Raw genomic sequence first — 19,924 nt, forward strand, 5'->3', positions numbered from 1 at the left:
GGGCATTGTCATGCTGAAACAGGAAAGGGTCTTCTCCAAACTGTTGCCACAAAGCACAGAATCATCTAGAATGTCATTGCATGCTGTAGCATTAAGATTTGCCTTTCCATAATAATGCATTTCTGTATAGTACAGATCAGGGACCCATGATGTAATTCTGTTACCTTAATACCGTTACCGGATGTAAATCCACTTCACCTACTGTAATTCAATAACCAAAATAGATGTTTTCAAACTCAAGGTGTCATGTCATAGCTGACATCCCATTCTTTCTGCAGACATCTTTGAATTTTAATTCAGAGCAGATATATATTTTTTAAATCTGGTCGCATAAAAAACTGGGGGAGATTTTACCATAATTCTGTTACTTTGCATCTGCACAGTTATTCCAGTGAATGTGCTTTTGTGAAATGTTCTGTGCAAATTGTTCAAAGTTGTCCTTGTGCATAGAATTGTATGGTTTGTTAAACTTTGAAATCAATGATTTTTGTTTGGAATACATTTTAAAGTGAAAAATCTTAGTCAAAGCCTAGCCTAATTGCCCAGCCTATATGGTCTGGGATGAGCGGACCCAGCACATAGACTAACTGTGACAAAAGTTTACAATATAGACTGTCAATAGATGTCAATAAATGAATAAACTTGAAACTAAGATTTGAAACAACTTTTGCTAATGTTAGAAAAGACACTGGGCACGTTTGAGTAGTAAGGCGAAAGACAAGTCAAGAAGTGAAGTCAGGGGAGGCGCATCTATCACATCTGAAAGTTGGACACTAATGTGGTTTTCAACAGCAAGGCTCAGATCAACATGTAAGTGTGAATAAAGAAAGTTTTCTTGACAATGTCGAAATAAACGTTGTTCCAACCCCCATATTACACCCACAAACTGAAATCATATGTGTGTTCATTGTACAATCAATTACTGTTTCAGTCATGTCTTTGGTCACATTCAGGTGGGTTAAACAACAACACTGTAATGACTGGTTGACACGAGAGCCGCCCATAATTCATGCGATGGCTGCAGGATGAAATTGGTGAAGAGCAACTGCAGAAACTTGCTGTCGACTGCAGTCAAAACTTAATGACATTTGATCACATTATTTCTGTAAAGTTCATGCAGTCGACATGTAGGCGCAAGTCGGACAATGTTATCCCCATAATGTAACTCACTTTGAAAGGCGGTGACCATCGGACTTGACATGAGCTCGAACGCAACCACTCAATCGGTAAAAACAGCTGGCAGTAAACCGGTTCGAAAATTGGAGGTGACGTAATTCTGCGACGTACATCATCAAATCGCGCGCTCAGAAGCACACAGGGCTCAATGACTATATATTTTACATTACGAATAATCAAAGAAGGTAAGTTAATATTTGCAAACATGCACTCCTGTTGTTTTACAATAAAATGACGATGCCAAACACAGACACTACGCTAGCTACTTGTCCGACATTTACCTTGTCCAGCAGACCCAAGCCTTGCTCAACATACCCACACAGCTAGCTAACGTTAACTAGTTACTAGCACCATAGCAATAGAATGGATCTCTATGGCTAGTACAGACCGGACGTGTGAACCCCATCATGTCAGCTGAAGGTGTAACGCTATGTGACTTCCAATCCTGATCTTTTTATTTCATTTTCTGCCCTGTTTGAAGTTTATGTGTCTAGCCAACTAGCTAGCTACACACAAGCGCTGTTCAGATTCGTAGAAATGTAACGTTAGCTAGATTTCCTGTTTTTCCTTCGTATTGTAAATCACGCCCACTACACGTTGTCTAATAACGTTACCCTATGCTCACACAAGCCTAATTTTTGCACCTATTGTAACAGTTGTTTCCCATCAGCAACCAAAATCATTTCGATCTGTTTACTACATTGCTGCGGCAAAATGATTGAAAAGTTGTTTCTTTTTTATTTTGCAGGTCCTACGATGACTGAGTTTAAGAGAGCCTTCTCACTGGTGTGGGATCACTTCACTCTAGTGACACCCAATAAGGTCCAGTGCGCCCTCTGTTCACAACGGCTTAGCTTCAACAAAAACACTTCTGCCATGTTAAGGCACCTACGATCAAGGCACCCAAGCGAGGCTTGGTACAGCAACTCAACATCTGGGGCCCACTCAAGCACAAGCAACTCAACATCTGGAGTCCACTCAACGTTCTCAAACTCAATAATTAGTAGTTCTGGAGTCCACTCATCGTACTCTGGTACTACAGGACTAAACTCAATGTTTACAAACAATGCTGCTGCTGGACACCACATCCAAGGTATGTTTCCTTTAGGATTGATAGTTTTCATCCTGTTTCAATCAATTATTATATTTAGATTAGCATTAATTGTACATCTAATTCAATTTGAATTGATTATACTGTTTAATTTCATAGTCAGGACCACCAGACAAGAGGACCTGGATGATGCCCTAGTCAACATGTTGGTTAAAGACACCCAGCCATTTTCAGTAGTCGAGGAAGAGGGATTCACTGCTTTCATCCAAAAGCTAGACCCAAGCTACAATCTTCCAAACAAGCAAGCACTGAAGAAAATGGTGGGGTCTCGGTGTGAATTCATCAATGATAATGTTGTATCTCAGATGGTAATTTCTGACTTTGTCAGCCTGACTTCGGACATGTGGACATCTATAGACAAGCACAGTTACATTTCAGTGACAGGGCATTTGGTAGCAGAAAATGCCCAGTTATCCACTTTCCTCCTTGGGATTTCTAAGCTGCCTGAAAACCACAAAGTTATCCACATTGAGGAGGCCAAAAACCAACTGGTGGCGAGCTGGGGCCTCCACAGCAGGGTCGCTGCATTTGTCACAGAGAACAGCGAAAATATGGTAGCCACGGTTCAGAAATTAGGAATCCTCCAGTTGCCCTCTTTTGCACACGTCCTGAACCTTGTGATTAAGAGGTCCATGGAGTCTACTTTGGAGCTGCAGGACATCCGCTCCCAAGCGCGGGCTATCGTGGCTTTCTTCAAGTCGAATCAGAACGCAGAGATGAGGTTAGCCGAGGTGCAGGGGCAGCTAGGCAGGCCGGAGCAGAAGTTGATCCAGGAAGTGGACTCGAGATGGAACAGTAGCTTTTCTATGCTGGAACGCATCTTTGATCAGAGGGAGTCGGTGGCTGCTGCTCTCAGCACCCTGGACACGGACATCATCCCTCTGGGATCTGCTGACTACGAGGTCATCCACCAGTGTCTCGGAGTGCTGGGTTCCTTCAACCAGGCCACAGCTGAGCTCGCCTCAGAGAAACGCGTCTCGGCCTCCAAGGTCATTCCTCTTGTCCGGATGCTGAAGATAACCCTTGAGAAGAAGCACGGGGCCATCATACACCCTACGGCTACACAGCTGGCGTCTAACCTGCAGAGGGAGCTTCAGGCAAGCTGCAGTATGGTGGAGACCGAGCAAATCCTGGCTCTCTCTGCTCTCCTAGACCCGCGCTTCAAAATGTTGGCCTTCGGGAACCAAGGCTACGCTCAGGAGGCGGTGAAGCTCCTCACCTCCGAGTGCGCCTCATTAATCCGGATAAATCCGGACAAGGACGACATTCTACCGCCGTCCACCACCGGGTCAACGACACCCTCCCCGACATCACCCCACACCTCCTCCTGGGCAATGGAAACCGCTTCCATCTCCATGGCAACATCTCCGTCTAAGTCCCACGATGGGGGTCTGTGGGAGATGTTTGACAGTAAAGTGGGCGAGACACAGAGCGTCCAGAGCAGCACGGCGGATGCAGCGGTTGAGGTACAACACTACCTCAGTGACCCGTACCTGAACCGAGTGGAGAACCCCATGCACTACTGGGAGAAGCACTCCAAGGTGTACCCGCACCTGTTCCAGCTGGCTCGGAAATACCTCAGCGTTCCCGCCTCGTCTGTGCCATGCGAGCGCATATTCACCAAAGCTGGAGATGTGTTCAATAAAAAGAGGAGTTGCCTCAGTATGAAGGCTGTAGAGCAGATAATGCTGTTGAATAAAGGTCTAGTATAGCACAAGCAGCATACTATCCACAGTGCTTCTCATGCTGTTTGGCCTGTATGTAACATAGGACTATTAAATATACCGAATGCATTGTAATGTATTCTTCCTGGTTTGTGTATAAAGTATGTTAAAATGGCCTTTTTTTTTTTTTTTAAAGAGAAGCGGTCTTACATTTACATTTTGAACATTTGTCAGGAGGCCATTTGACCACTAGAGGACAATGCTGCACTGCCTAACAACCTTGCACACTTGGGTGTACGTTTATGGCTCTCAATTAAATTTTATTTATTACTGGGTGGACTGAATTAAATATTGCCATAATCACCATAAGTGTTAAAAAAATATTTTAAAACATTTGTAAAACTCACTGAATACTATTTTGCATTGTCATGTAATCGTGATGGTTGTTGTGCAATTTATGTTATTTCACATTCATATCACCACGTATGGAGTTCTCTTGATGTTTTTTGAGTGCTTTTTAAGGTCAAGAAAATATTATTTAACTTCTGATGGTTTATCCAATGCCTATTGATGCAGGTGGGGATGATGCTAAATGGCATTTTCATTGAAGGTACAATAGTGATGTATGCAAGTCAGACAAGGATGTCTGTAGCTGGTATACGACTTACAATTGACACTTACAAAGGGCAATGTGCATTTGAAAAGGTTCATGCTTGAAAATTATGGGGGGAAATTGCTTGGAGGCATTCCACAGTTTTTTTTTATTTCACTAGGAAAGTCAGTTAAGAACACATTCATATTTACAATGATGGCCTAACCCAGACAACACTGGGCCAATTGTGCACTGCCCTATGGGACTCCCAATCACAGCCAGATGTGATGCAGCCTGGTTTTGAACCAGGTATTGCAGTGATACCTCTTGCACTGAGATGAGTCTTAGATCATTGTGCCACTCGAGAGCCCAAGTTTGAATTGACAACAGGTGAATAAATGAAGTGGTTGCCAAGGAGACCTCAAATGGCTACCCAGACTATTTGCCAATGGAACAGTTGTTGAGCCAGTCATTAAAAAGTAAAGAGCACACATTAATACTGGATTTTCAATTTACTCTTAAAACGATACATATTTCACTGTAATATGTAAGCTCAATGGGAAGGCCACTGTAAAATGTGTACAAGGATACTTAGCATTTTGGTTGGGGTGATAAGTTTTTACTATGAATTTTTTACTCTGAATCCTGTTGAGCTTTTGCCTTTCAGTCTTATCAGAGATACTTCTTGTCGAGTTTTTGCCAATTTATTTTATTTTTATTTATTTTACCGTGTAAGTTGACTGAGAACACGTTCTCATTTGCAGCAACGACCTGGGGAATAGTTACAAGGGAGAGGAGGGTGATGAATGAGCCAATTGTAAACTGGGGATTATTAGGTGACCATGATGGTTTGAGGGCCTGATTGGGAATTTAGCCAGGACACCGGGGTTAACACCCCTACTCTTACGATAAGTGCCATGGGATCTTTAATGACCTCAGAGAGTCAGGACACCCGTTTAACATCCCATCCGAAAGACGGCACCCTACACAGGGCAGTGTCTCCAATCACTGCCCTGGGGCATTGGGACATTTTTTAGACCAGAGGAAAGAGTGCCTCCTACTGGCCCTCCAACACCACTTCCAGCAGCATCTGGTCTCCCATCCAGGGCCTGACCAGAACCAACCCTGCTTAGCTTCAGAAGCAAGCCAGTAGTGGTATGCAGGGTGGTATGCTGCTGGCCAATGGTGTGCCTGATATCACTGCAGCAAAATCTTGTTATTCCACGCATTTTTAGGTTTTCTCCCTAACACCCACGATTTTGTGGATTGAAATAAGCTCTATTTTGAGCTAATTTTCTTTACTTGGACTGAGAAGAAGTACACAGTTTTCCAATGAGGCGAGGCCATTAAAACATCATCATATGCTTTGGACCCACAATCAGTTGCACGGTGGTGATTTCAACTAATGGAGCATGTCCTTGTGTTTTGTATGTGAACACAAAAACAATTAAATTGCCAATGAGAGCTTTTGGAAGTCTTCATGAAATGTAAAAAGAAAATCAAAAATATGTAACGTGTAGCGCAACCACAAACAGGCTGTCATAAGGATTATGTTGAAAACATACAGAGGGGGATGTTCTCCATGAACAATTATCGTTCTATGACTTACAACATGAGCTTCATAGAAATCACACCAATATTGCTAATGTTACATATTTTAATATTAGTAATAAAATGCCATTTAGCAGACACTTTTATCCAAAGTGATGTACGCTACAGTGAGTACATACACTTCGGTATATGTAATCCCTAAGGGAAACAAACCTAGCGCCACAATATTTCCAACTGAACCACACAGGACCAATAATATGGCTGGAGGGTAATTTATCAAACTGAAGTCTCTATTTTAGTCTTTTGTGGCTTCATTTACATGTATTTACTTCAATGCTTTTTGACAGTAAATACGTAATGCAAAAACCAAAATGTGCACCCAGGTGGGTCCCAGGACCGAGTTTGGGATACCCTGGAAGAGGGTAGAAGTTAAATGTTAGGCATATCTTTCAGGTAGAAATGAAAACAACTATTAGGAAATAGACGTGTCTGAATGATGATGATGAATGCCCCCTTAACATCAGTTATCGAATGGAAGGTGTCAATTGTATTATACTACCGGTCAAACGTTTTAGAACACCTACTTATTCTAGGGTTTTTCTTTATTTTTACTATTTTCAACATTGCAGAATATTAGTGAAGACATCAAAACTATGAAATAACACAAATGGAGTAACCAAAAAAATGTTAAGCAATCAAAATATATTTTATATTTGAGATTCTTCAAATAGCCACCCTTTGCCTTGATGACAGCTTTGCATGCTCTTGGCATTCTCTCAACCAGCTTCATGAGGTAGTCACCTGGAATGCATTTCAATTAACAGGTGTACCTTCTTAAAAGTTAAGCCAATCAGTTGTGTTGTAACAAGGTAGGGTGGGTGTACAGAAGATATCCTTATTTGGTAAAAGACCAAATCCATATTATGGCAAGAACAGCTCAAATAAGCAAAGAGAAATGACAGTCCATCATTACTTTAAGACTTGAAGGTCAGTCAATACGGAACATTTCAAGAACTTGGAAAAAAATTTAAAGCGCGGTCGCAAAAACAATCAAGCGCTATGATGAAACTGGCTCTCATGAGGACCGCCACAGGAATGGAAGATCCAGAGTTTCCTCTGCTGCAGTTACCTCTTCATTAGAGTTAGCAGCCTCAGAAATTGTGGCCCAAATAAATGCTTCACAGAGTTCAAGTAACATTCACATCTCAACCTCAACTGTTCAGAGGAGACTGTGCGAATCAGGCCTTCATGGTTGAATTGCTGCAAAGAAATCACTACTAAAGGACACTAATAATAAGAAGAGACTTGCTTGTGCCAAGAAACACGAGCTTTGTGAGAAGCCGTGTGGGTGAACGGATGATCATGTGTATTTCTCACCGTAAAGCATGGAGGAGGAGGTGTTATGGTATGGGGGTGCTTTGCTGATGACACTGTCTGTGATTCATTTAGAATTCGAGGCACACTTAACTAGCATGGCTACCACAGCATTCTGCAGAGATACGCCATCCCATCTGGTTTGGGCTTAGTGGGACTATCATTTGTTTTTCAACAGGACAATGACTCAACACACCTCCAGGCTGTGTAAAGGCTATTGTACCAAGAAGGAGAGTGATGGAGTGCTGCATCAGATGACCTGGCCTCCACAATTCCCCGACCTCAACCAAATTGAGATGGTTTGGGATGAGTCGGACCGCAGAGTGAAGGAAAAGCAGCCAACAAGTGCTCAGCATATGTGGGAACTCCTTCAAGACTGTTGGAAAAGCATTCCAGGTGAAGCTGGTTGAGAGAATGCCAAGAGCATGCAAAGCTGTCATCAAGGCAAAGGGTGTCTATTTGAAGAATCTCAAATATAAAATATATTTTGATTGTTTAACACTTTTTTGGTTACTACATGTTTCCATATGTGTTATTTCACAGATTTGATGTCTTCACTATTATTCTACTATGTAGAAAATAGTAACAAATAAAGAAAAACCCTTGAATGAGTAGGTGTTCTAAAACTTTTGACCGGTAGTGTTTATAATTGGCCTATATTATATCATACCTACATATGTAAACACAAAACACCAAATATTGAAATTATGTAGAACACTCAATTGTTATGGATTACCAATCACTTTTATTTGGTCAACATAACATATCTAGCACATATCAGTGATACGCCTCATGCTCATGATCCTCATGCCACTCAAGCCCATATCCCTGAAGTTCCTGTACTCTCCGGGCCTCATGTAAATCATCCTGCCTCTGAAGTGGGGCTGCTCGTACATCAGCCAGTGGCCATCCATCACGTTGCAGGACTGGCAGTCGGACATACGGTAACGGTCCATGATGGAGTCACAGTCATCCATCATCTCGTGCATCTGACCTCCGAAGTTATCTCTCTCGTAGATCCTCATTCTGTAGGATCCTCTGTGCTGTTAGTAGGAAATAAGAATATGTTGAATGAATTACTGAATACATCAGACTGTTGAAAAGCTCACAGAGCCAATATGATTTGTGTGATTATGGACTTCACAAAGCTACTTGGAGTGGGGCTGTTAACAGCAGACTAAATATCATATGGCCTACCATGGGGATCGTGCGGCAGGACCTGATATCAGTCATTCCCATCATACTCTGGAAGTCAGAGTACTCTCCCCTCCTCATGAAGTACTGGTTTCCCATGTAGTTGTTGCGGTCGTAGACCATGAAGCAGCCGCTCTGAACCCTACAGGAGTGGCACCTGCTCAGGTAGGAGGACATGTCAGCGCAGTCGCTGCTGCACTCATAGGAACGACCCTGGAAGTTCCCGTCCTCGTAGAAGACGACCTGAAAATAAAAAAGGATAATTTCTAGGAATTAAAATGTTTTATGAAACAAACATTTTTGAGACATTTGCAATGCTATTCAGTCACACTTCAACTTTAATGTTGTAGTTGGGGGTGCTAGAGCACTAGAGGTCTTTTACATTACAATATATGAAAATTAAAGTATATATTTTGGTTTTAAACTTACCCTGCCCATGTTCATGCTGGTGGACATGTTTGCTCACTGTGCTGCTGGTTGCTGCTCCTGAACTGATTCCTACCTGGTTTAACCCTTTCTTTTATACCTGACCAAACCTAAAGAATTCCAATTCCATTGTTCAAACCCCTGACCCAGCAACATGCTATAGAAGCCTGCAGAGGCCATTGAGGTTACGTCCACATTTCCAGTGACTGGATCCCTCAGTGTCTTTAGAAAGACTGTTTCTCAATTGTCTGTTTCTCAAACAAAGTAACCTATAGCCTTTTGAGAGTTTACAACAGCTAGTAACAGCCTTGAAATTGAATGTTCTCCATACAATACATTGCACAATACTTCCCTACGTTTTGTTATATTATTTTATTAAATATTGGTGATACATGGCTCAATGTTATATTGTAAGCTCATTTTTAAAAGACATTTAGCAGAAATCACATATATTGAATAGAGTGAAAATCTGGGGTTAACCTTTTAGGTTAAACTATGTATTATTACTCATCTTTGATTCAGTGTGCTGATTTAACCGTTCGTAAACCTCAGTGGACTTCACGTAGACTGACATTCCTAACCAGTGAATACATCATCAAAAGTGAGTTGTTACTTAACTAACATGTATGGTTCATAACACGATACTACAGAAATTGTTACAAAACTTTCAATTGTATTTAAAAAATATTTCAAATACATACATTTGTTAATTTCTCTTGATTTACAAAAACTAAAAAGAAAATAGTTAACACTTATTTTAAAGAAGCCTTTATAAAGGGTTTATAAAAGGGTATGTAACTAGTTAATAACAGTTAATAATACTTTATAGACTGTTATAATACTTTATAGATTTTGCAGTATAGTTAATTCGCACACCATTTTACTCTCTGCCCCCAAAAGTCCATATTAAGATAGTTTTTACAATATTGATGTTATGAATACATAATATTTTCCCCTGATCTACATTCTGAGCTCATTTAGGCAAAGCAATCATACACATACACACACACACACACACACACACACACACACACACACACACACACACACACACACACACACACACACACACACACACACACACACACACCTCTCTACTAATCCATCTCTATTAACCACTCCCTTCTTAGATATCCCACCACTTTCTGTTAAAAATGAAAACAACTATTGGGAAATAGAAATGTCTGAATGATGATAATGAATGCCCCCTAAGCATCAGCTATCGAATGGACGGTGTCAATTATGTTAAACTACCTGTCAAAAGTTTTAGAACACCTACTCATTCAAGGGTTATTCTTTATTTTTACTATTTTTAACATTGTAGAATAATAGTGAAGACATCAAAATTCGGAAATAACACATATTGAATCATGTAGTAACCAAAAAAGTGTTAAACCAATCAAAATATATTTGAGATTTGAGATTCTTCAAATAACCACCTTTTGCCTTGATGACAGCTTTGCACGCTCTTGGCATTCTCTCAACCAGCTTCATGAGGTATTCACCTGGAATGCATTTCAATTAACAGATGTACCTTCTTAAAAGTTAAGCCAATCAGTTGTGTTGAGACAAGGTAGGGGGGTTATACAGATCCCTAACACATCCCTATTTGGTAAAAGACCAAATCCATATTATGGCAAGAACAGCTCAAATAAGCAAAGAGAAACGACAGTCCATCATTACTTTAAGACATGAAGGTCAGTCAATATGGACATTTTCAGCATTGCAGTCGCAAAAATACTTTATAGACTGTTATAATACTTTATAGATTTTACAGTAAAGTAGTTCATTCACACACCATTTTATTCTCTGGCCCCAAAAGTCCATATTAAGATAATTTTTACAATATTGAGGTTATGAAAACATACTATTTTCCCCTGATGTACGTTAAACAATCTGGGCTCATTTAGGCAAAGCAATCACACACACACACACACACACACACACACACACACACACACACACACACACACACACACACACACACACACACACACACACACACCTCTCTACTAATCCATCTCTCTATTAACCACTCCCTTCTTAGATATCCCACACACACATTGTGATGACAGAGAAAGGCATGCTAGAAGGGATATCTGCCATTGCCTGCATCTTTCACATATTCTCTGTGTGGGCTTTTTATAGGGTGGAAATATTCTGCTTTGCATCAAGTACCAACTATTTTTAACATCGCACATTCCCAAGATACTTTGGAGTACCAGGCGTGTTGCATTGTACCGCGGAGTCTGGGTTACCAGCTGGGAAGGTTCTTATGTAAAAACACCCGCCTGGATTGACCCGGTGCTAGGCACCGATCCAGTTAGAGATCCAGTATATAGATACTGTAGATATTTACAGGTGTGGTGTGGAGCTAAATTTGTCACCTATTGTTTTGCTATGCCAGGTCAGGTCATCACTCTACTGTGCTGATAAAGGCCTCATGCAGTCCTTCCTCTTCCTCTGAAGGGGCAGTTAGTTCACTACTAAATCAATTATTTGCCGGCCAAAAGCAACATTCTTCCCCAGTAAGGTAATCGTTGTTTCTTTTTTGTTTTCTTTATTTTTATGATCTCTCTACACATTGCACAATCAAACAATAGCTCCATACATGATTTTCCCTCTCAAACAGAACCCCATGTTTGGATGTGGAGCTTGATGTCCAGATAGGCTTTTACAAGAGCCTTTTCATGGACCTGACTGACTAACATACAATTGGTTGAATTTGGTGGAGGTTTTCGGCACCTGTTCCTCTTCATGCCAGTGGAGGCCAGCAAAGGGTCACCACTTCTCTCCTCCTGTCCTGGTATAGGGATGACAATTGTCCTCTTACCTTCCTACCACTGACTGTAGTCAAAACTGAAACAAGACTTCAATGGTAAATGTACTGTACCACCAAACAATCAGTGGTTTGAACCTGTCTAATAGATGCATTTACACAGACACTACTGTATGTGTAGAGGGAAAACACCAAGCATTCAGAAAGTACAGCCCTGTAGATAATTCACTATTCTCAGTGTTGATCCAAAAATAAACCCAAATCCACCTGGCTGCTGTCCTGACATTTGCATAATAATTGTTATCAGTGTGAAGTCAGCCGTGCCAATGGAGACTGGGTGGTACCTAGAAAGGGTGTCACAATTACCACACCCTCACTTGTGTGTGTTGACCCTCACTTGTGTGTGTTGGCATCTCGCCCTTCAATGAGACAGACGCCCACATCCTACCCCCCTCCAGGACCCTCTTCCACTGAAGCTAATGGTCCCCGTCGTCTGTACCGTCAAACTCCATATGCTGGTCACCATGGCAACAGGGAAGTGGCATGCAATAGCCCACTGTCCATGGGAATTCCTCCTTTTAATGGTTCGCTTGCCAGAGACTCACGTCAGCACCACTAGTCCCTAGCAACTAGTTGCTATGCTGCCCCGTTGCCATGCGGTGAATGACATGTTTTTTAACAGTTGGTGGTGGTGATGATCACCTCTCCAACAAACAGAATCACACATGCACTGAGCACACACACTGTCATTATTGCATACCATTCAGAAAGAAGACACCTTGTGTAATGGATGTGAAATGGCTAGCTAGTTAGCGGTGGTGCGCGCTAATAGCGTTTCAATCGGTTACGTCACCCGCTTTGAGACCTAGAAGTAGTGGTTCCCCTTGCTCTGCAAGGGCTGCGGCTTTTGTGGAGCGATGGGTAACGATGCTTCGTGGGTGACTGTTGTTGATGTGTGCAGAGGGTCCCTGGTTCGCGCCCGGGTCGGGGCGAGGGGACGGACTAAAGTTAAACTGTTACACTTGCCCCTCTTTATTCTTGTGTCACAGTAGCAAGACAGCAACTAAAGTTCCACTGATCAAGTTGAGAAGACACAAAGTGACTGTGAGAGACTTTATGGACCAGCGTGCAGTATGACCTGACCTGACACTCTTCAAATGAAACCATTTTTGCATGCCTTATTGGATGATTTGGGGAGAAATCTAGCCTCCTCTCCATTCACACTGAAATGACACAAGGTTGTCATGATGAAAACCGTAGTAAATAAATAAATCATATGGTCAAGAACTGCATTCACAATGACCTTCACAATGGCAAAGTCATATGCCTACACAGGCTACATAGTGCATACCATACCAATGAAGATACATTTAAGGACAAGATTTTTTTTAAATAACAAGACAGTGCCTGCTGAAGAGAGATGATTTAGCAGTTATACCCATTTCAATCACAACTTTTGATGTGACACTGATGGCTGGCCCAAATTCCTCCAAAACAGATATACCAGAGTGGGATAAAATGATTAGCAGGATCAATTGGCATGTGCCCCCAGTCTCTGATGGTGCTTACCTGGCATGGACCAATAGGAAGGATGCTGCCTGGAGCTCAAAATAAGCCTTCTATCTCCAGCACCCACAAAGGGGGGCTCCACCAATGTCACCTCAACCACCCCTGAGGTTGGTTCTTCCAAGGAAGAAAGAGAATGCCAACAGGATACGCAACATCCGAAACTCCCCAAAATATTCAACCTCCCTTCTGCTATCTTGTGGCTAATTCTGCAAAATGTTGTATAACCCACTCAGTTCAACATGAAGAGTAATGTTGTCATGAGAGTCAACCTGATTGAATTGAACTGATTTAATTTTCCTGATTAAGGGCACACAGCCTCAATACAGTGAGCAAAAGTAATCATAAGCATTTACTAACTAGCTCCTGAAGCTAGGAGACCTCTTGTTCCTCTACTCATCTGATAGACATGCCTTAAATCCCCTAACTAGATATTGGCATTAGATCAATAGTTTATGGGAATGTTTACATCAATGTTTTAAGATTTATTTTCATAGCCCTTAAATCTGACATAGAAACATGACAGATGATGTTAGATACATGACAAATCATTGACAAATAATGAATCAAACTGTGCTTGAGTGAGTCTTAAGGTTTGTTTATATTTTGAGCCTGTTACCAAGGCTACCGTACTGTTTAATCATGGACTCAGGAGAGGTTCAACAGGGGACAGGAAGGTAACAGCAGCAACCTGCTTTGCCATGTTGCTTTGTTGAATCCATCCAGGGAGGGCTGGCAGGGTTTCCTCTCCAGGGGCCAGGGCAAAATAAATGAACTGGGCGGGCTAGATTAATAGATAGTCAGACACCCAGGGAGATCTGACTCGGAGAAGGGGATGAAACGTGCATTCTTGCAGAAAGGACATACAATTTATATTATTGCAGTAGTCCCCGATACCCACCTGTGGGACCTAATGGCGCTAAAAATGGAAATGCTGAAAAAAAACATAGACCTTAAGAACGTGTGTGTAATGGGACTTGGGGTCTGGAGCATGTGTAATCTGTCCTGTGATCAAAGGAACCAACAAATGTAATGTCACGACTTCTGCTGAAGTCGGTTCCTCTCCTTGTTCGGGCGGCGTTCGGCGGTCAATGTCGCCGGTCTTCTAGCCATCGCCGATCCACCTTTCATTTTCCATTTGTTTTGTCTTATCTTCCTGCACACCTGGTTTACATCTCCTACTAATCACATGTGTATTTAACCCTCTGTTCCCCTCATGTCTGTGTGGGGTATTGTTTATTGTCAAGGTAGGCACGCTTCCGGCTGGTTTGCGCCGGGTTTTGTTTTATTACCCGTGCTTTGTGGCGGCCGGTACTGTGTACTTGGGTTTTGTACTTTGCTCCCTCTTCTTGTTCTTTGGGCATTTTGTGTTGTGACGCGGTTGCGTTCTGTATTATGATTGCCTAAGTAAAGTGCTTTGTCCATTCATCTCTGCTCTCCTACGCCTGACTTCCATGCACCAGCTACACCCACCTTTGACACATAAACAACTTCATCATTTTGTGTGTTGCAGATGTGTCTCAGAGGAATGGAGAGGCCTACTGTGTGTGTGTTGTGTTGTGTGAGGAGACTTACATGTAATTCAATTTGGCCTCAGGTTGTATTGATGTGGGAGGATGGGTCGAAGATTCCTTAAACAGCCCATTCAATTTTTCATCAGCGTTTGCCTTTTCATTCCACGCAGGTGGAAAGTGACATTTTGTTAGGGCTCCCTTAACTAGATATATGGGGCTCGTGACCTTCTCAGGTCTTACTTTTATTAACAGAAGCAACTTAAAACAATAAGTCAATGTCAACCGACTGACGTTGATGGAACGGCTGCCTACTGCGTGCTGGCAGCCATTGTCTGTTGAGCGGAGTTGGACTCCAGGAAATTCTAGTATCAATTTCAAATCAAGATAGGTTGAATTTTGGACCTTTTACAGTAAAACGGAGAACAATCTATTGAAATCTACAGGGAAATGCACAATGTTTAACATATCGAACAAATAATATTTAAGTAAGCACAGTTTATTCCCTGTTCTCTCTAAGTCACTACCATGTTATGGGTGTTTTTATTTATTTATTGTAATTATCTGCCTGCCTGGCTCCATAATCACATTTAATGCATTCCTCTTTTCTATAACCTGTCTCTGTACTTGGCTATACTCCAGGTTATAGAGCAGAGATGCAAATGATGCATTGACATCGTAATAAACAGAATTTGACACATTCAATACAATGTTTTGGGTGTACAGAAATGTTAAGACATGTTAGTGTAGGCAGCTAACAAACAGCACAGCTTGGTAATCATAAACACAATTTGAAGGTGCTAAGAGCTGGTTTGGGACTTTCACAGAGGAACTGGTCATCAGTCTAAAGCAAGAAATGGTTTGGAAACACTGTGGTAAAGCATTAAAATCCCATCCATTCTCTCAGGCCAGTTCAAAGCCTCAGCCAGCAAACCCGACTTATCAATCACCGCTGTTTTATTCAATTAAGCATTGGCACCGAACAACTGAGAATCTAATCTATTTTGCATTAGGCTTTTTTCTTACTTTGTCCATTACTTTGGCCCGGCACAGTCTTTTGACTCAACACATTGCATTTTAAAAGGAATGTGTCTTTGTAAGTCTGTGTTCGCATGTAAATCACAGATGGAAGGATGTGTGTGGATACTTTGACCAGACATGTCACATGATTCACTTGATTTACATAAAGAGTAAGATTGTAGGCCACGGTATTGTCAACGGTTCATTTGTGTGCTGAAGAACTGGTTCAGTGGGTTTGCAAAAATGGCTTCAGTCAGTTATAGTGTCTATTTTTTTGGACAGCATGGCATGTGTGTGGTCCTTGGAGGACTTACAAAAATATAATAAAGGCATTCTAGAACAGAACTATCTTTTGTTTGAGTCCACTGAGAGGGAATAGGCCATTGTTAGGTAATTAATGTCCAACCCCAGATGTATTTCGTACACTGTGTTCCCATGAACGATTGGCATCTCTCAAACATAGTCCAGAGACCAAGAGAAAGGCATTCCCATCTCTGGTTTGTGATAAGGGACTCATACATTTGCATTATGATGAGAAGATAGCACAGAAATGCATCCCAGCCTCATCTGCATGTCTCTCTTCACCTTACCTCTGGGTGGAGGCCTTCAGAAACCGTTGTTTGATCAGCCCCTAGGACTGATCCAGATGTTTTCATTCTTTCCAAAAATAAATCATTTGATTTCTGTCTTTTAGATCTGTAGGCTACACTTGGCATAATTTCTCTACCCTCATTATCTTATCACATTCATTCTGGTAATATATAATAAGTAAGAGGTAGTTGAATCAAAAGAAAAAGCAAATAGTTAGGAAATAGTTAGCTTAATGTTCCAACTTGTGACTGGCAAAGCAAGCATTTCACGGTAAGATCTACACCTGTTGTATTCGGCGCATGTGACAAATAAAGTTTGATTTGATGGGTGAAAGGATGTTCATTTCTTAGATTGTACATGGTAGTATTCCATCTCTACAGTATGTGGGTATTGCAATATGTGAGTATTATAGTATTTCCCACGCAAAGATTCACAGAGATTACACACTTCTAAAGCAGGAGAAAGCAAGGTATGTGGATCTCAGACAGATATCATCATCTTCGCTATGAGAAATCTCCATGACAAGTCAAAGCAAGGATGAACCAGAAGTCAAATGAATGCCTGTATTTATCAAGAGGTAGCTTTCCTAGACAAAACAAAGCTCTGAAATTGCAGCAGTGTGTGTGTCAGACGAAGCCAGCATGACCCATTCCGAGATTGGAGACACTGGCTACGTAACCCACCAGACCTCCCTCCACTTGTGTAAATAACCTCAATTACATAGCAGGTTCTATGTACATACAATGCTGTTACTACAGAGTTATTCTGTAAGTAATGTACATTTGATTGACATGACCTTGTATTTTACAGTGGGTTACTTTGACAATGCTGCATTCATAACCAAGTGGGAAGGTGGAAATGACCAGTTGTGAAGTTGTAAGTACTAGTTGGATGCGTGCACATTTTTTTTTATTTTTATTTAACCTTTATTTAACCAGGTAGGCTAGTTGAGAACAAGTTCTCATTTGCAACTGCGACCTGGCCAAGATAAAGCATAGCAGTGGGAACAGACAACAACACAGAGTTACACATGGAGTAAACAATAAACAAGTCAATAACATGGTAGAAAAAAGAGAATCTATATACAATGTGTGCAAAAGGCATGAGGTAGGCAATAAATCGAAATATTACAATTTAGCAGATTAACACTGGAGTGATAAATCATCAGATGATCATGTGCAAGAAGAGATACTGGTGTGCAAAAGAGCAGAAAAGTAAATAAATAAAAGCAGTATGGGGGTGAGGTAGGTAAATTGGGTGGGTAGTTTACAGATGGACTATGTACAGCTGCAGCGATCGGTTAGCTGCTCGGATAGCAGATTTTTAAAGTTGTTGAGGGAGATAAAAGTCTCCGACTTCAGAGATTTTTGCAATTCGTTCCAGTCGCAGGCAGCAGAGAACTGGAAGGAAGGCGTCCAAATTAGGTTTTGGCTTTAGGGATGATCAGTGAGATACACCTGCTGGAGCGCGTGCTACGGGTGGGTGTAGCCATCGTGACCAGTGAACTGAGATAAGGCGGCACTTTACCTAGCATAGCCTTGTAGATGACCTGGAGCCAGTGGGTCTGACGACGAACATGTAGCGAGGGCCAGCCGACTAGGGCATACAGGTCGCAGTGGTGGGTCGTATAAGGTGCTTTAGTAACAAAACGGATGGCACTGTGATAAACTGCATCCAGTTTGCTGAGTAGAGTATTGGAAGCTATTTTGTAGATGACATCGCCGAAGTCGAGGATCGGTAGGATAGTCAGTTTTACTAGGGTAAGTTTGGCGGCGTGAGTGAAGGAGGCTTTGTTGCGGAATAGAAAGCCGACTCTAGATTTGATTTTGGATTGGAGATGTTTGATATGAGTCTGGAAAGAGAGTTTGCAGTCTAGCCAGACACCTAGGTACTTATAGATGTCCACATATTCTAGGTCGGAACCGTCCAGGGTGGTGATGCTAGTCGGGCGTGCGGGTGCAGGCAGCGAACGGTTGAAAAGCATGCATTTGGTTTTACTAGCGTTTAAGAGCAGTTGGAGGCCACGGAAGGAGTGTTGTATGGCATTGAAGCTCGTTTGGAGGTTAGTTAGCACAGTGTCCAGGGAAGGGCCGGAAGTATACAGAATGGTGTCGTCTGCGTAGAGGTGGATCAGGGAATCGCCCGCAGCAAGAGCAACATCATTGATGTATACAGAGAAAAGAGTCGGCCCGAGAATTGAACCCTGTGGTACCCCCATAGAGACTGCCAGAGGACCGGACAGCATGCCCTCCGATTTGACACACTGAACTCTGTCTGCAAAGTAGTTGGTGAACCAGGCAAGGCAGTCATTAGAAAAACCGAGGCTATTGAGTCTGCCGATAAGAATATGGTGATTGACAGAGTCGAAAGCCTTGGCCAGGTCGATGAAGACGGCTGCACAGTAATGTCTTTTATCGATGGCGGTTATGATATCGTTTAGTACCTTGAGCGTGGCTGAGGTGCACCCGTGACCGGCTCGGAAACCGGATTGCACAGCGGAGAAGGTACGGTGGGATTCGAGATGGTCAGTGATCTGTTTGTTGACTTGGCTTTCGAAGACCTTAGCTAGGCAGGGCAGGATGGATATAGGTCTGTAACAGTTTGGGTCCAGGGTGTCTCCCCCTTTGAAGAGGGGGATGACAGCGGCAGCTTTCCAATCCTTGGGGATCTCAGATGATACGAAGGAGAGGTTGAACAGGCTGGTAATAGGGGGTGCGACAATGGCGGCGGACAGTTTCAGAAATAGGGGGTCCAGATTGTCAAGCCCAGCTGATTTGTATGGGTCCAGGTTTTCCAGCTCTTTCAGAACATCTGCTATCTGGATATGGGTAAAGGAGAAGCTGGGGAGGCTTGGGCGAGTAGCAGCGGGGGGGGGGGGGGGGGGGGGGGGGGGGCTGTTGGCCAAGGTTGGAGTCGCCAGGTGGAAGGCATGGCCAGCCATGGAAGGCATGCTTTGAACTCATTGAGTAACGCTGATTGGCTAATGGCCAACAAACTGCGTCAAGCATAAACTAAAAGTACAACTATCATGCTTGTAAACAAATTATAGTGTTCAAAAACCATTTTTTATAAATAATATTTTGTTGTTGCATTTAACTGCTGAAAATTCTGTTGTCGAGGTAGCCTAATTTTCTTAGTAGGTTAGGTGAGAGGTCAGCATGTGGGAGAAGTCGGAGCTCAGGGATGATAGAGTTGGAGGAGCGTTCAAGTGGATTTTTCCCAGTCAGTATTTTGTAAATACCAATAGTGTGCAACTGCAGCCCGCAATATGGGGCATTCCTTCATGTGGGCTTTCCTGCATCTGCAGGAACACCCCCCCCCCCCGATCATCACTCCCGCCTACTGGAGTCCTCCTTGCTAGCTAGCGGG

The 19,924-nt window shown here is 42.3% G+C and overlaps 2 protein-coding genes across 2 annotated transcripts; one reads left to right on the top strand and one right to left on the bottom strand.

The window, feature by feature from the left end:
* The first annotated feature begins 1,244 nt into the window (after positions 1–1,244).
* On the top strand, positions 1,245–6,010 carry LOC129833173 (zinc finger BED domain-containing protein 4-like). The gene is made up of 3 exons (XM_055897532.1): positions 1,245–1,361; positions 1,925–2,269; positions 2,387–6,010. Exons 1-3 carry the CDS (start codon positions 1,325–1,327, stop codon positions 3,997–3,999), a joined length of 1,995 nt encoding a protein of 664 aa, XP_055753507.1. The 5' UTR covers positions 1,245–1,324; the 3' UTR covers positions 4,000–6,010.
* A 2,216-nt stretch (positions 6,011–8,226) lies between these two features.
* On the bottom strand, positions 8,227–9,155 carry LOC129833174 (gamma-crystallin M3-like). Its single transcript, XM_055897533.1, has 3 exons — positions 9,092–9,155; positions 8,666–8,905; positions 8,227–8,511 (listed from the first exon to the last, which is right to left on the bottom strand). Exons 1-3 carry the CDS (start codon positions 9,116–9,118, stop codon positions 8,236–8,238), a joined length of 543 nt encoding a protein of 180 aa, XP_055753508.1. The 5' UTR covers positions 9,119–9,155; the 3' UTR covers positions 8,227–8,235.
* Between the last annotated feature and the right edge of the window lie 10,769 nt (positions 9,156–19,924).

The sequence above is a fragment of the Salvelinus fontinalis genome, chromosome 34 (assembly GCF_029448725.1).
Source record: "Salvelinus fontinalis isolate EN_2023a chromosome 34, ASM2944872v1, whole genome shotgun sequence".
Lineage (NCBI taxonomy): Eukaryota > Metazoa > Chordata > Actinopteri > Salmoniformes > Salmonidae > Salvelinus > Salvelinus fontinalis.

Coding starts and splice junctions, on each gene's coding strand:
- LOC129833173 (XM_055897532.1), top strand. CDS start 1,325: ATGACTATATATTTTACATTACGAATAATCAAAGAAG. Junction 1,362..1,924: donor ATTACGAATAATCAAAGAAG/GTAAGTTAATAT, acceptor TTTATTTTGCAG/GTCCTACGATGACTGAGTTT. Junction 2,270..2,386: donor TGCTGGACACCACATCCAAG/GTATGTTTCCTT, acceptor TTAATTTCATAG/TCAGGACCACCAGACAAGAG.
- LOC129833174 (XM_055897533.1), bottom strand. CDS start 9,118: ATGTCCACCAGCATGAACATGGGCAGG. Junction 8,906..9,091: donor CCAGCATGAACATGGGCAGG/GTAAGTTTAAAA, acceptor TTTTATTTTCAG/GTCGTCTTCTACGAGGACGG. Junction 8,512..8,665: donor CCTGCCGCACGATCCCCATG/GTAGGCCATATG, acceptor TCCTACTAACAG/CACAGAGGATCCTACAGAAT.